General features: G+C 45.7%; 3 protein-coding genes across 12 annotated transcripts in view; 2 read left to right on the forward strand and 1 right to left on the reverse strand.

Annotated features, from left to right (window-relative positions):
* Positions 1-10,491, forward strand: part of LOC144111459 (uncharacterized) — a 72,323-nt gene extending 61,832 nt beyond the window's left edge. For all 9 annotated transcript variants that reach the window (XM_077644771.1, XM_077644770.1, XM_077644774.1 and 6 more), the window contains 4 exons: positions 1,771-1,923; positions 2,852-2,980; positions 4,703-4,969; positions 5,454-10,491. In XM_077644771.1, the coding sequence (XP_077500897.1) occupies positions 1,771-1,923; positions 2,852-2,980; positions 4,703-4,969; positions 5,454-5,624 (720 nt within the window). In that variant the 3' untranslated portion in view covers positions 5,625-10,491. The remainder of the gene's footprint in view (positions 1-1,770; positions 1,924-2,851; positions 2,981-4,702; positions 4,970-5,453) is intronic.
* Positions 10,492-12,154: 1,663 nt separating this feature from the next.
* The window catches only part of LOC144111461 (dihydropyrimidinase-related protein 2-like), a 77,306-nt gene continuing 75,812 nt past the window's right edge, over positions 12,155-13,648 (forward strand). Inside the window, exon 1 of one of the 2 annotated variants that reach the window (XM_077644775.1) lies at positions 12,155-12,340. In XM_077644775.1, the coding sequence (XP_077500901.1) occupies positions 12,194-12,340 (147 nt within the window). In that variant the 5' untranslated portion in view covers positions 12,155-12,193. The remainder of the gene's footprint in view (positions 12,341-13,648) is intronic. The other variant, XM_077644776.1, reaches the window with a different exon arrangement.
* mRpS21 (mitochondrial ribosomal protein S21) lies at positions 12,295-12,952 on the reverse strand. Its single transcript, XM_077644780.1, has 2 exons — positions 12,722-12,952; positions 12,295-12,570 (listed from the first exon to the last, which is right to left on the reverse strand). The coding sequence occupies exons 1-2, from the start codon at positions 12,799-12,801 to the stop codon at positions 12,387-12,389; spliced, it is 264 nt and encodes an 87-aa protein (XP_077500906.1). The 5' UTR covers positions 12,802-12,952; the 3' UTR covers positions 12,295-12,386.

A 13,648-nucleotide genomic window follows, 5' to 3' on the forward strand; every position in this document is an offset into this window, starting at 1 on the left:
GCAGCTCTGGCTACACACACTTCTTTGGAAAGGGTCGTGGTACTCGCAACTTTCAGAAGCATTAGTAATAGTAGTTTAGCAACAAAAAAAAGTAGAAGCCATTTTGAATTTCAAGTAATGTCATTCTGGAACTTCCTCTTGCATTATTGGGCCTGTTTAGGAATGAAAGTGAGCTACAGGCAGATGTCAAACTTACCGTGAGGTTGTCTCACTTGAGGGCATGGTTGTTAAAGCAGGTGTAAGATTGTGTACTGGAACTTCTTCACAGGGATTGTTCAGTCATGGGGGCACTGTGTCAAGTAAGCGTCATTGCTCAAGTGGAGAGAACAAAGAGCACTAACATCTGCTGAATCTCAGGAGCCACCCTCTGTTTTGATTAGTGTATACAGATTTGATCAGAAGTTCCCGGGCAACAGGTAGTGCTTCTGAGCACCTTGCAAGGCTCAAGATGTCTGGAGATTGAGCAGTCTCACCCACTCCCCTTTTAGAGCCTTGGTAGCTGCATAAGTGCCATAAGTGCCCGACTCTATTACTACTCAGAAGTAGATGTTGATGCCTGGGGGCTTTTGACATAAACCCCATATATTTGCAGTATGCAAGACTTGTTTTGAAAATACATTTATATGTTTATTTTATATTGTGTTAAATTTCCCTTGGAATAGTGTATATTCTTTGTTCTGAGTTCGTGGTAATTTTGTAACTGCAGAAAATTGGGTGTCTTAAACATGGCACTGTCAGCTGCCATCAGACAGAGTCATGTCAGCTGCTCTGATAGGTGCCTCTGTATGAGGTCAGCTACTGAGGTGGAAATGTGTAAAATAATGTAATTTCAGCTGGCTAGCTATTTGTTGTGCCTTGGGTATAATACAACAGTGTCGGCCTTGTAGCTCCTGACATCCCGTTATGTACAGGGGTGCTGGAAATGAACGCAAACAGAGTGGAGCCTAGATGCTCCGCTGTTCGCATTTCTTTTCATCACATTTTTGCCTCGGTGGTAGCAAAAAGGCTCTAGAGTCATTCGTGATGCATTCTAGGACAACTCTTAATGTCTCTTTGTTACCGCTCAGGTAAAAGCACGATGAAAAGAAATTTGAACAGCGGAGCGTGCAGGCACCACATTGTTCGCGTTTCTTTCCATCGCGATAGTACATCCTGTTATATAGCCCTCTTGCAAGAGGTGACCCATTATTATCGGTGCCCCAAGTGTGTGTGTGTGGTGCTATTTGTAGTGCTGGCCGTCCGTAACAGCATCAACTTTTGCTTGTTAACCTGTAAATGCTGCCTTTACTTGGAATATCCTCAGGGCTGAGCAGCAGTAAAAAGGGGTAAAAACTGGAACGTTTCCTGTGGGTAAACGCTTTCCCCTGGCCTGGTACTTGGCTTCTTTGGGGGTGAAATGCCTGGAAATTGTCTGTGACTCCACCTTGTGCAGACCAAACGCCTTTTGTCATGGTGCTCCTTAAACTCATCATCAATAATGGAATAGTTACAATGTTTGTCTGATCGCACAGTATTAGGTCAGGCGTTCTTAAACACATAGTTTCAGATGGTTGTTGTCAATGAGCATAAATGATTCCTCTCCACTGATGTGCTTGGCATATATAATTGAAAGAAGACATCTTAATGTGCCTTACTACTATTATATTAACGCTTCATGCCTTACTGCATATTACTGCATATGGTGTTAGCATAATCTAAAATGTACTGTGGTTAGAAACCAGCTATTCTTGAGTGGACGTTATGCAAGTTTAGGTTATATTTGTCTTTCAGAGTCTTGCTACTGCACTGTATGGGTTGGAGGTGAGGTCCTTGCGGAGGATCAAGAGTGATGGATACGCTGCCATCCGAGCAGCTGGCTTCCAGATTCTGGCTTCTGGAGGATCCATCCTTGCTGGGCACAGGGGCGCCAATGGTGTTTACCAGGTACGAATTGTGCTGGGCAAGCCCTTACATTTCTTTAGTACCGACACCAGGAACACCGGACCAGCAATATGTTATTAGGATACGTGGGATGCACTTTTTCCTAATCTGGATTGAAAAATCCTGGGTGTCTAACTCCGAACTGAGCTTGAGTTTAGCCTGACCACCCCATTTGAAGTCTTAGCAGTTTGGCATGGCATGCTAATCATAAGAGCTTCATGCTGCGTGTAGCAAATGCAAAGGACCAAGATTAAAAGAAGGTTGACTGGTGGATACACTGTATTGATTTGTCTTTAATCTTCTAACTCTTTCGTTCTGTGCATGTTACTGGGGCATAGAAGTTTCTTTACAACACTAAAACTGTCTGGCTCCATTGGTTGTCTCACAAAATGTTACTGTTCATAATGCTTCACACTATCTAAACAAACTTCATTGGTGTTGAGAAAATCTTAGCATCGAGTTTCTTTCTAGTATTTAGTATTCTACTAATGTAGATTGCAATGGTATATGATTTAAAAATAACGGGGTTTTTTTAGTGGCAATAGTTTTTGTCAATTTTTTTTTTGTTCAAGTGGTCCTCCACTGGTTTAGGCTTTTGTCTGAAGTTGTTTCAGATGCATGCATTTTTCCATGCTTTGAACCATCTATTTTGTGATATACGCATGCTTTTCTGTTATTGTTTATACATTGTATCCTCTCTGCTGTGATACCGTCAAGGGAACGTAAGTGTTCAGTTTAGAAAAAGAGAAGCGCGTAATGCAAGACACATTTTTTTCATGATCAGTCATTGTCAGTCGTGCAGTTTGTTATGCAGATGACCCAAGTGAAATGGGAAGCCATAGGGATAATTCACATAAATGAGACCCTTTTGACACAGTCCTTGGTCAAAATGTGCAGGGTGTGGCCCGTGATTGTCATGCCCCTTTCGCAGCGATTCCATGACTCTGCGTCCTCCCCTGGTGCCAAGCCGTGGCTTGAAGGGTGGGCCTTCCATCGCAGTCTTCAGGGCGTTCAAACTCTGCAAGGCTTCTGGGAGTGCCTGTCCTTACTGCAGGACTTGGTGAGTAACCAAGGATGCCGCAATCTCACTCCACTTGTGGCCGCTGCCTCTAATGTGACGGATAATTTGTTCAAGTGCTACATTTACTCGTATAACTAAAATTAAAGCTTCAAAAATGGGCAGCACAAGTTACAGATTTTGCGAACACGTTCTAAAAAACTCTACAAATATAAATCTAAGGATCTTCCCCGCACCCTCCCCAGGCCCACGTAATGTAGTTCCCAGCGTGACGATGACACGTGCACAGCTCAAAGCAAGAAACACGGAACTATACTGTCACAAAGACAGCAGTACGAGGCAAGTGGATATACAATGTGATAAAAGGGCACCCTCGCATGCAGGCTGGCTCAGTAGTGGCAAACAGAACAGCCAACGGTTCGGTAATTTCAGATTTTGGCACAATGCACGCTCCGGAGATTGCCAGTTCACTCTCACAGCCTCTCGTATGGGAAAGTGACCGCCAGCGCAGTCGAGTGGGTAAATTTAATGCAATTGACTTTTCTTTACCGTAGCCAATTTGCAAACGAATTAGTGACTTTTTATTTTTTTGGACACCACTCGTTAACCTTTCACAGCCCCATGCGGCGACACGGCTACACCGATTTTCCGAACTCTGCTCTCAACGCATCCGCATGCATGCTGGTGTGCTTGCGCAGCAGGGAGCGCGAACCATGCGAGTCAATGTTTTTTTTTTTTTTTGTAGCGATAACTACATTACGGTAGCATTTCGAGCCTTCAGCGTGGCGAAACAGAGCTGCAACAGCTGTTCGCATACGCCGTGTAAAGTGGGACGAAGATGAAGAAGGAACGCCCAGCGAAACGGAGCGGCGAAAGACTGACTTTGGAGTTCAACTGAGCAAGTTCCACTCGGCCAGGTGTAGCTATCGCGTCACTCCAGGTTTAACCAGAGTTAAACCGCCGCCAATTTGTTTTTGTAAATCTGGGTAATAAATTATGGGTGTATTACGCAAGTAAATATGGTATTTTGTGCCTTGTCTGTGTTGAGTCTTTTAAAGGCGTATAGACACAAGGTGATTGCTTGCATGTTCTCTTTTTTAAAACGGCTCATTAGGCATTAATACACATGGGTTGCCCAGTGGTATTCTCCTATGACATCTAAATAATTTATACTTCAATTTCTTCATGCATTTTCAATTTCATCAAGTGAACAATGGCTGTGGCGTGCTTGAAGTGTTTGGTCACGTGAAGCGTGAAAAAAATTCCAGGATAATCGCTGATACAGTATAATTTTGGTGATGCAGAACTCGCAGGGTGGTGCAAAAATTCATGTCATTCGAAATATATCCAATTAGAACAAAAGTCCTATGCAGAAGCATGGGAAATGCATTCATGAAGATGTGTTTGACTGACGATTTATTTGCAGCCGCAAGGCCACAGTTCACTACTTGCAGTGCATGTAGCACGACAGGCGATCATGACATTTGTGATGTGTGGGCCATGTTTTCTAGTGTCTTATGTATCGATGCAGAGAACAAGACATACATCTAAAATGAGGTGTCTGAAGTCCATGATATTTTCGATTTTTTGGTGTGTAACTTAGCTAATTTCAAGTCGCATGGACTGTGTCGTAATTTGCCACTTCGTCTCATATTGGCTTTCCTTGTCATAACATTACGTATTAAAAAGTAGCTGCATATTTTATCTAGCTATAAACTATTCGTTGAGTTCAAGAATCATTACTACTCGTTTCTATGCTTCCAGGAGGATCAGCTAAGACTGACAGCCACCCCAGAGGCTCTGCTGGCCAGAAAGCTCAACGCCGACCCTCTGACCGATGCGAAGTTTGTCGAGGCGATCAAAATCATCATGCTCAAGTCTGCCTTGGAGCTCTTCGCAAAGCAGAAGGATAGCGATGCCCCATGCCCCCTGTTTGCGACAGTCCTGTTCTCGCAGGTCACCCCAACGTCGCCAGAGGAGTACCTGGTCAACCACCTCAGTCGGCTCGGCAGGGATCGAGCCATTCCAGAGGTACTACAGTTGGAGATGTTTCCTTGGTGACTTCAGAGTCTTGATGCTGAGTACCTTTGATGTCACATGTGGCCAACGACAGAGTAAGCAAAGTCTGGTGAGGGAAACTTGAAAGGAAACTTTTTTGGCCGTACTTGTGAATGCAGAGCTAGACATAAACCCGGCATGGCGGCTCTGTGACTTTTGCCGTCAGCTGCTGATCTCGAGGTTGGGGGTTCAAATCCCCGGCTGCTTCAGTGGCTGAATTCGATGGAAGCAGAGTGCAAAAGACTCCCATGTGCTGTGCATTGTTGGTGCACATTAAAGGACCCCCACCTGGTTTACTTTAATTCGGAGCCCTGAATGTGGCAAATACATTTTCAGAGATACATGTTTGTATGTTGATAAACAAGTTAATAGTTCATTATGTGGGTGTATCCATTTTGCAAATATGGTTAATTGCTTTTCCAAGCCCCTCTGTGATGTGTTATTGCTGTTTGTGCAGCCCGAGCTTTACCTCTTGGGCTATGCCTTGGAAAACACCTTGACCATCGTGCGGCCAAGTTGTTCGGGAAGCGAGGACATTGTGAGCCGTTATCCAGAGTGGCAAGTTGGGAGTTGGCCTGAAGCTGTGCTGCTGGAACATGAGGGACATTTCTGGGCATGTGCCACGTGATCACCCTCGCTGCTAGCTCCTGGTGGCTTTGTAGCGTCACGCAGGCTTTGTGGCCAGCTGTGGTGGACTGATGAACCACACTGGACCAGGACGGGTGTCCGACCGGAGTGAAATGCACGAGCAAAAGCTGGCACAAACGCCCAGTATTTGCTCTTCCTTGTGTGCACCGCGCCGATGCAGTGGGTGTTGTGGTGTTCGGGGCACTCGGAGCTTGTCTCTGGGTATGCTGATAGCAGCATTAAAACCATCTCCCCACTTGAGCGCTGTGCTCTGTTTTGGGGTAATTAAAGAAAATGCTTGCCGATTTGGACCGCCAGCCCTGGATGGCTGCATCAGTGTCTTTCCAGTTTTTATTTTTTCGATTTGATGCACAGTGCACAATGTTTCTTGTTCTATTTTATGTATTGTTTTACGCATCAGTATGTACAGACCATTTTAGTTTCTTTTAGAGCATCTTCAGCTATCACTTCACTCCAGGAGAGGGCGAAAGTCTGGGAGATTTTTATGTGCTCTGCTGTTTCGGGTTTTCACAGCCACAGCGGTGTGGCAATGTGGCACGGCATTGTGGCTAATTCACGAAATCGCAAGTGCCGTTGTGCAGAACCTTCTGCACACATGGGAGGGGTTAATGTATCAGAGTGCAGGACTTGGGAAATGCCTGTGTTCCAGCTTTTCTGTATTTCTGAATTTCTGTATAACTGCCTGAAATGGTTTCTGTGGTCCGTCTTCTGAGGTCTATGGAGCCATAGCCTGTGAAAAAGACTGCGAGCTTTTCCGTGTGTCACGGAGTAGTACTGCTTGCATTCAAGCTGCTATACAGCATGCTATCAGTCAAGCTCCGAGGATATGGAAATCACCATTTTAGTTGTTCTGAAGGTGATATAAGCAGCTTAGTGTTCTGTGAACTGTACTATCTTGCCCTGTGCAACCTATTGCGCATGAACGCCTGCAGGAATGCACTCCCAAATTTGCGCCGGTCCTGCTTTTGCTGATACGGGGAGGGCTTGCTCAGAGTGGGGTCTAGTCCTGAACCATCTGGCATGCATTTTTTTGTAGTAGTGACTATGCCGCAGTGCAGCACTAATTAGTCTGCCACCTTATAACTTGGGAATTTCGTATGTTGTAGGTCACACCATACGAGATAAAACAACGGCTTCCATTCTGAGGAGTGCGATGGAGCTTTCCAGCATAGTAGTTCCAGGTTGAGGTTATGAGGTTATCTCATGGGGGTACACTTTGTGGGAGGAGGTGGAAAGTGTGCACACCTTCGGTTTTGATAAGATAACACGGCTAGGTGATGCCAAAGACATTGAGAGTGCACGAGACACTATATGACCCTGTGCTTATAGCTTGTTCTCGTGGCTAGCACTGTGTGCGTTTATTCCTCCCATCTGAGCGAGGATAATGTAATGACTCCTTCTTGATTCTATTTGGTTTCTATCTGTAAACAAATTTTTTTCCTCTTTTTTTCGATTGGCTCAAGTGATGCCACACCGTTGCTTTGAGTTCATGATGAGGGAACACATGTGCGCAGCATGGCATTGCGTGAGCCAGTCACAATCAAAATGTAATTGTTGTAATATACCATCCCTGGTGCTGCTACTCTTTGCACCATCTAGAATAGAGAGTGGCCGTGTTCCTCTGCCTGTTCCTTTATGGTTTGCACTCTGTGTTCAAAAAAGGTGCGCTTGATGGTTCACTCACTGTGGTTGTCTGAAGCAAAGACTCGCAGCTTTATGTATGCATGGCTATGTACCCCTATGCACAGTTGCTCTGTTCACGGGTGTCCCCATTCACTACTGCCATTGAGTCAACCACTCGAGAGAATGTGTTGAACAGCCGAGCTGATCGGTGCGTGTTGTATCGTTAGCATGCTTTTAGTAGTAGATGTGTTTAGTCAGCTAGGACGAGGTGTGCCCCGTCATGGCAAACAATTCTGCACACATTGCCTTGGTGTAGTACAAAGCACTTGTTTTCATTTTTAAGTTGGCAGAAATTGTCTGAGTTGAGCACTAAATGTGATGTGATGGAGTATTTTATCGGTGTTGTTGGCATGCCAACAGGAGGCATTGCTCTAGATGCAAGTGCCACCATGAGCCACTTGCATTAAACATGCAGGTTTACTGATGTTACCTTGTTGCAGATTGATGATATTGGATTTCCACTCTTGAACCCAGTAATTGCCACTGAACTTTTAAAACGAAAACGGAGTTAATCTTAATACTTCTGAGAATCTGGATCACTTCTTTCTTGTCCTAGGCCTACTTTTAAATTTACCTCACTCGGAACTAAAGGCTTGTGTATTACCAGGAGTAAGGTAACCTGCCCTCTTATTGATAGACAGTGTTGTAAAGGCTTGCTAGGTCTCCTTTCATGCTCGCATCACTGGGCAAAATGGCAAGACCTTTCCTATTGGCTTGATTAATCAGATGGTCAAATGGCTTCCAAATGTGCAGAAGTGCCTGGTGGCACACCACCAGCATTGCAATTGTGGCAATCCACAGCTTACATGCAGCTCAGGATGGACTTACTTGCAGTTATTTCCCCCGGAATCACTCGCACAGCTTGCTGTTTCAACGCTGATGTCATTGTCTTGTAGCTGTACCACTGTATATGACTTAAGTGCAGGTATTAGTGTGTGATATCTACTCGAGGGAAGGTTGTCATCACTCTGCTAGTGAAGCAGCATCAAACCCATCAGCTGACCAGCACGCGACAGGCAATAACTGTATGTTCCTTCGGGTAGCACAGAATTTTCGTTGTGCAGTCCGTTTATGTCAAGTGTCAAGGCATCTTCATTTTAACATCATCTCTTCTTCCACATGCAATAGTACCATGACCAGCAATCCTCAGTCGTACCACTTGCAAAACTTTTTCCCAACTCCCAGGTTACAAGAAAAAAAAGAAACAGCCTATAGCGTGTGCATAGTAGCTGATGCCAGAGTTTGTAGTTGGTTCATGCTTTGTTGCAACTGGGTCTGGGAGTTTTGCGATTGGTATGGTTGGAGAATGCTGGCTACCACTGTAACATAGGGGGGAATGACAAGGATGGTGCTTGGCCAGAGTTGGCAAACAGCTCCTCTGTCACACCCTTTTATTCCTGAAAGATGCCTGTTATGTTCGAGAAGCCCAATAACCATGGTTGTTCAACACACTTTCACACACAAAGCAATGGACACTTGCGAAGCAGTGTGCGAGTGGCACGCACAAACTTCGTAGAGTTTGGCAATGGAACCAAACTCAAGCTTGACTCAATGACTGCTGTGTGTGGTGCAGTGATTCTCATAGGAAGTTAATGATCTAACATCGTAGTTGAAATGACTGCTGGAACCAGTTCTATTCAGCTTTCTACAAAGCAGTAGTAACAAAAGGGTACCCAGAGCTAGGAATCTTTATTTTCAAAACAATGTCTGCAAGTAGTAGTGCTTTATAGAGCTGCACAGATATTTTTTTTCACAACTGTACATACTGTGTACGTTACTGAATCTCCCTGGCCACATTCAAATTCAAGAAGGCTGAGTGGTGGCCGCTGGCTTCATTGTTACATACAAGCTGCCTTCAAATTATGCATTACATGCTACCATATGCGGCTTGTCAACGTGTGAAGCAGTGTTATTAGTACCTATAAGGAAAGTAAGGTGCGCTTAACATTCCTGCTCCTATGCACTCTGAATGCCCTCTCACACACATTCCGCCTCTCAAACGAACAGATTTGGCCGGCAACGCCAACATTTTATTCCAGTGTGATCAAATCTATGCTCAGCTGCTCTATGTCATGCATCAAGTTTCCTCCTCCACTTGTGACGTTGCCTTGTCTGTCGTCTCAACCTAGCATCAAAATGTTTTCATGCACCTTTTTTTTTCTCATGTACAGCATTCGTCAAAATTGCGCAAGCCACTTTGTGCCCCACCAGAGGAATTCTAGGGTGTGCTGAAGTGCTTACACCCTAAAAACTCCCAGCTTCATTGAAGGAGGAAATTTTCCTGCGAGCAGCACAGGGAACTTCACAGTGCACTTCAGCAAAAACCAGTCACATGCTAAGGTGGCCTGTGTACTTTTGACCAAAGCTGTTTATCTTGAAAGCAACCATGCCAAAGGTATTCGTGAGTGGGAAATGGCAGGCTCTTTGCTCTGGTCTTTCTTCCTACGTTGGGTGTGAAATCCGACATGGCTTGTTTGCATGAAGTATGATGGACAGAGCGTAACGCTTAAAGAAAACGTGCTCTGTCTGACTGACTGAAATTGTCTCGCAATTGATGCTGGCAAGCCACAGTTCATAATGAGGGCTGCTGCCAGGGTGCCGGAAATCGGCACATGACCGTGTATACCTTGTACAGGTGTAGTGAGAAAGCATTATTTTTGAAGCGGTGCTGCCAGATGTTTATATACATGGCCCTCAAACGTATGCGGTACTAGCAACCTAAAGAGACCTTTAATAGGACATGAGAAAGCCTTTGCACTAGGTAAGCGCTTGTGATGCTGCCTGCTGGGTACTGTGTTGGTTACAGACTGTACACAGGAATCCGGGCAAGCGAATAAGGGTTGAGTGCAAGTGTACGTATTGGAAATGGGAATGGCATGTTGTGCTGCCTTGGTCGATGCTGGGCTGCAGACGTGATGTTCAAAGATAAGTGCATGTGTTTGCAAGAACACGAAGGGCATTGTATAGTGTTGGCACCCGTTTTAATGGTATCCATCAACCCTGTTATGTGCCGCTATGTCCTGCCTGCATGCTGTGTCAGGCTGGTGCATCTGTAACAGGGCGGCAGCTATAGAGTTTATCCCACATGTGCTATTGTGTGAAAAGTGCCTTTAGATGTGAAATACAAAGCAAAATGTAAATATATAAAATGTTTCTCAAGCTCGTGTTTGTCTCTTGTGTTCCTTTCTTGGGCAGATTGGAATTGGTTTGGTAGTGAAGAGTCGTCTAAAAATTACCGGGGTAAATCTCATTGCAAGCTGCAGGGGCTATTCTATTGACAAGAGAGTTAATTCCGTGCGGAAAGTGATTGTAAGCAGAGCTGGCTTCAAATGTCTGCATGGCTTAGCTTTCCGAGGCCAATGGATGTTCCTCATATTGGCGCATTATTTCATTCATCGCCTCACTTTTGTCCTTTCATTACTTGCGTACTTGACTAAAGAACTTTTCACTGGAAAAGAAAAAAATTCCCTTAGTTGCTGCCACTGAATATTTTCAAGAGAAGTTTTTAGATGACTGGCTGAGTGTCATTTAGGTGAAGGAGCAAAATGTATGAGCTTCAATTTCTTATGCAAGAAATGGATGATGCTAGTACCTTAACAGTGGCCTATAGGAGAATCTGATGTACACAAATGCACTGGTGCAAATGACTATAATGAGGGCCTGGACAGTGAGTTTAGAAATTAATGCAAAACTGAAGAATCCACCCAGTAGTTTTGAAGCCCAACTCCAGCAAACTCCACAACATTCAAGAACTTGTAATTCCTATAGTGCAGTGCCAGAATGTCCTCTGTTCTACTTGATAGCAAAGTGCAAGTTTATAGAATCTTCATGGTCAGCTATGCAAGCACAAGCTGCCATAAAATTATGGTAGCAAAACATTTGATTAAAATGGTTTCCTGACATGGCAGGTTAACAACCAAGTAAATTTAATGAGCAATTGCAAATTAACAGCAACGTCTGTATGGATGCAAAGAAAAGCTGGAACTCTAGCACGTCTCTGGCCGTGCACCATGGCCACTGCAAAACAAGGGCAGTAGTAGTAGTTCTATTGAGTTAAGAGTGGATAATGGAGAATGTAAAATAATGTTGAATTTGAAATAGCAACTGCTGGCTTGCACGATGACTGACACAATGGGGGAATCCAGATTGCTTGAAGGTAGTGCGCAATATTGGTGGTAATGAACAGATGAAATGTGACACTGAGTGGTTCCTTGTCTCTCATTAATGCAACGAAGTCAGTGAAAAAGCCAGACTACTTATTTCACTGGAAATCCTCTGCTGAACTGCGAGGTCAGTCAAGTGGTGACAGTGTTGATCCAATGAACTTGGAGAAACTCAATGAGGAGGAGCGCATACCTAACTTATAACTACGGTTACCATCCACAGGTGCAGCTATTAGCCTCTGCCAAAGTATTCTACTTCACGACAAAATGCCCTTCGTTTCTCGTCTCCGCAAAAATTGCCTCCATGGCCTTGGCTTGCCTGAGCTGCTTCATATTTGACTTTAACCTGTATATGGCCAAGGCACATGCCGTGCTTCATGCTGTTGGGGCTAAGTCCAATGTGCTCAAGAAAGTTCCATAGAAGGTAACAGCTGAAATTTACACAAAACTATGCAGCTACTGCTCGCAGCCAAACTGTGGATAAGGGTAGCTTAGAAACTGTCCCACAAAGTAACTGCTGCATAATTTTCTCTTAGGTTACAATTCTCCAATCCTAAGGAATGCAGCCTACATTGTGCAACACCCCTAAAACACACAGAACAGAGCAGACACAGCGTGTGCTCCAAGCTCACTTGCAGTGGCAGGGGGGAAAAATAAAATATGGTCGTGCTGCAGATTACTTTCGCCGACGTGATAGAGAAAGATGACTGTACTAAACAGAAACGTGCGGATCAATCCGCGAAGACGCCGAAGCGCTCGCGCACCAGCACGAGAGCAGCGGCTGCCAGGAATCGAAGCCGCCAGGACGTTGCACGGATCTTTTATACCTACAACAGCGGCACCCCCACAGGTAAGGGCGCCTGCCGACTAGGGCACAGGCGATACGCGAAAACGGTTCAGTCATTTCCTAGCCAGGGGTCAACCCTGTTTTTGCGCAGCGTGAATTGGATACGGCGGGCCATGTCTTCGTCGTAGATGGCCTTGCAGATTTCGTAGTTGATTCGCCGTCGTGTCTTAGTCGGTTTCTCGTAGTACCGCGTGAGCCTGTAGCGGTCGAAGATGCCTTCCATTCCCAGGATGCTACGATAGGGAAGGAACATAAAGCAGATAAAGGCTTAACATCGCGCAGAGAACGTATCGTGGTCATAGAGAACCTAAGCAGCACCGTGAGCTACATAACAATGGTCATCGTTGATAAGACCATAGTTTTGAGATTTTTGCGACTGCTCACCGGTTTAGGACTCGCAGGGCTGCTTCAACTTGGTTGTTGTGAACAAGAACAGTGCGAGCGATAAAGAGTCTGTGGCGCATATTTGCTGGAAATTGGTATGAACGGTAGTTACAGCACTTTAGCTAACCTGCGCACGGCCAACTTAAATCACGCCAGCTGAAACGCATGCGCTTTGCTGCATGCCGCCATGTTGTCTTTCTGTTTTGGATTGACTTGATACCGCCTCGACTTGGCCTGGATTTTTTTTAGGAGTGATGTTGGTACCGATCACACCGCTGGACCTGAAACGAGCATTTTGCCGCGCTTAGCAGACGACAGGCGCGAGGAGCCCGTGGGTTCTGGTGCACGCAATTTGCGCAACGCAAGGACACTCTCATCATACTGGGTACCTTTGGTACCTTTTACTTGAGTACCAAAGGACACACGCTGCAATTTGTCCCAACAACCGCTACAACCGCCTGCGGAACCATCCGGCCGCACATCAGGCTACAGCTGTCCCACTTTCGGCTTCGGAGCGTGCACCAGTAAAATCGCCTGCAGTTAAAACAATAGCGCCACGGTGTCGCCGGAGCCAACATCCTCTCGCCTGCGCGACAGGATGCGAGAGGACGTGCTCAAACAACGAGAATGTCAATCAACCCAGGAACGCGCCAGTGCCCGTACCATGGTTACGCAAGACAGCATCCTCGGCTTCGGCGTTGCGTGCTAAACGGGCGGCCGAGGCACGAAGCGAAATGCAGAGAAAGCGCAAATAAAGGCCGGAAAGGAGAGGGGGGGGGGGGGGGGGGGGGGGGAGCGTCTAGCCTGCCTGGAACCGTCCTATTGATCCTTCCCCAGCAGCTGCCGTCTGACGAGCGCGCATGCGCGAGCACGAGAGAAAGAAAGGGGTGGGAGTTCGCCTTCACCGCCGGGCAAGCTCGCCTCGTG

This window comes from Amblyomma americanum, chromosome 11, assembly GCF_052857255.1.
Source record: "Amblyomma americanum isolate KBUSLIRL-KWMA chromosome 11, ASM5285725v1, whole genome shotgun sequence".
Taxonomy (NCBI): domain Eukaryota; kingdom Metazoa; phylum Arthropoda; class Arachnida; order Ixodida; family Ixodidae; genus Amblyomma; species Amblyomma americanum.

Coding starts and splice junctions, on each gene's coding strand:
- mRpS21 (XM_077644780.1), bottom strand. CDS start 12,801: ATGCGCCACAGACTCTTTATCGCTCGCACTGTTCTTGTTCACAACAAC. Junction 12,571..12,721: donor GCCCTGCGAGTCCTAAACCG/GTGAGCAGTCGC, acceptor TCCCTATCGTAG/CATCCTGGGAATGGAAGGCA.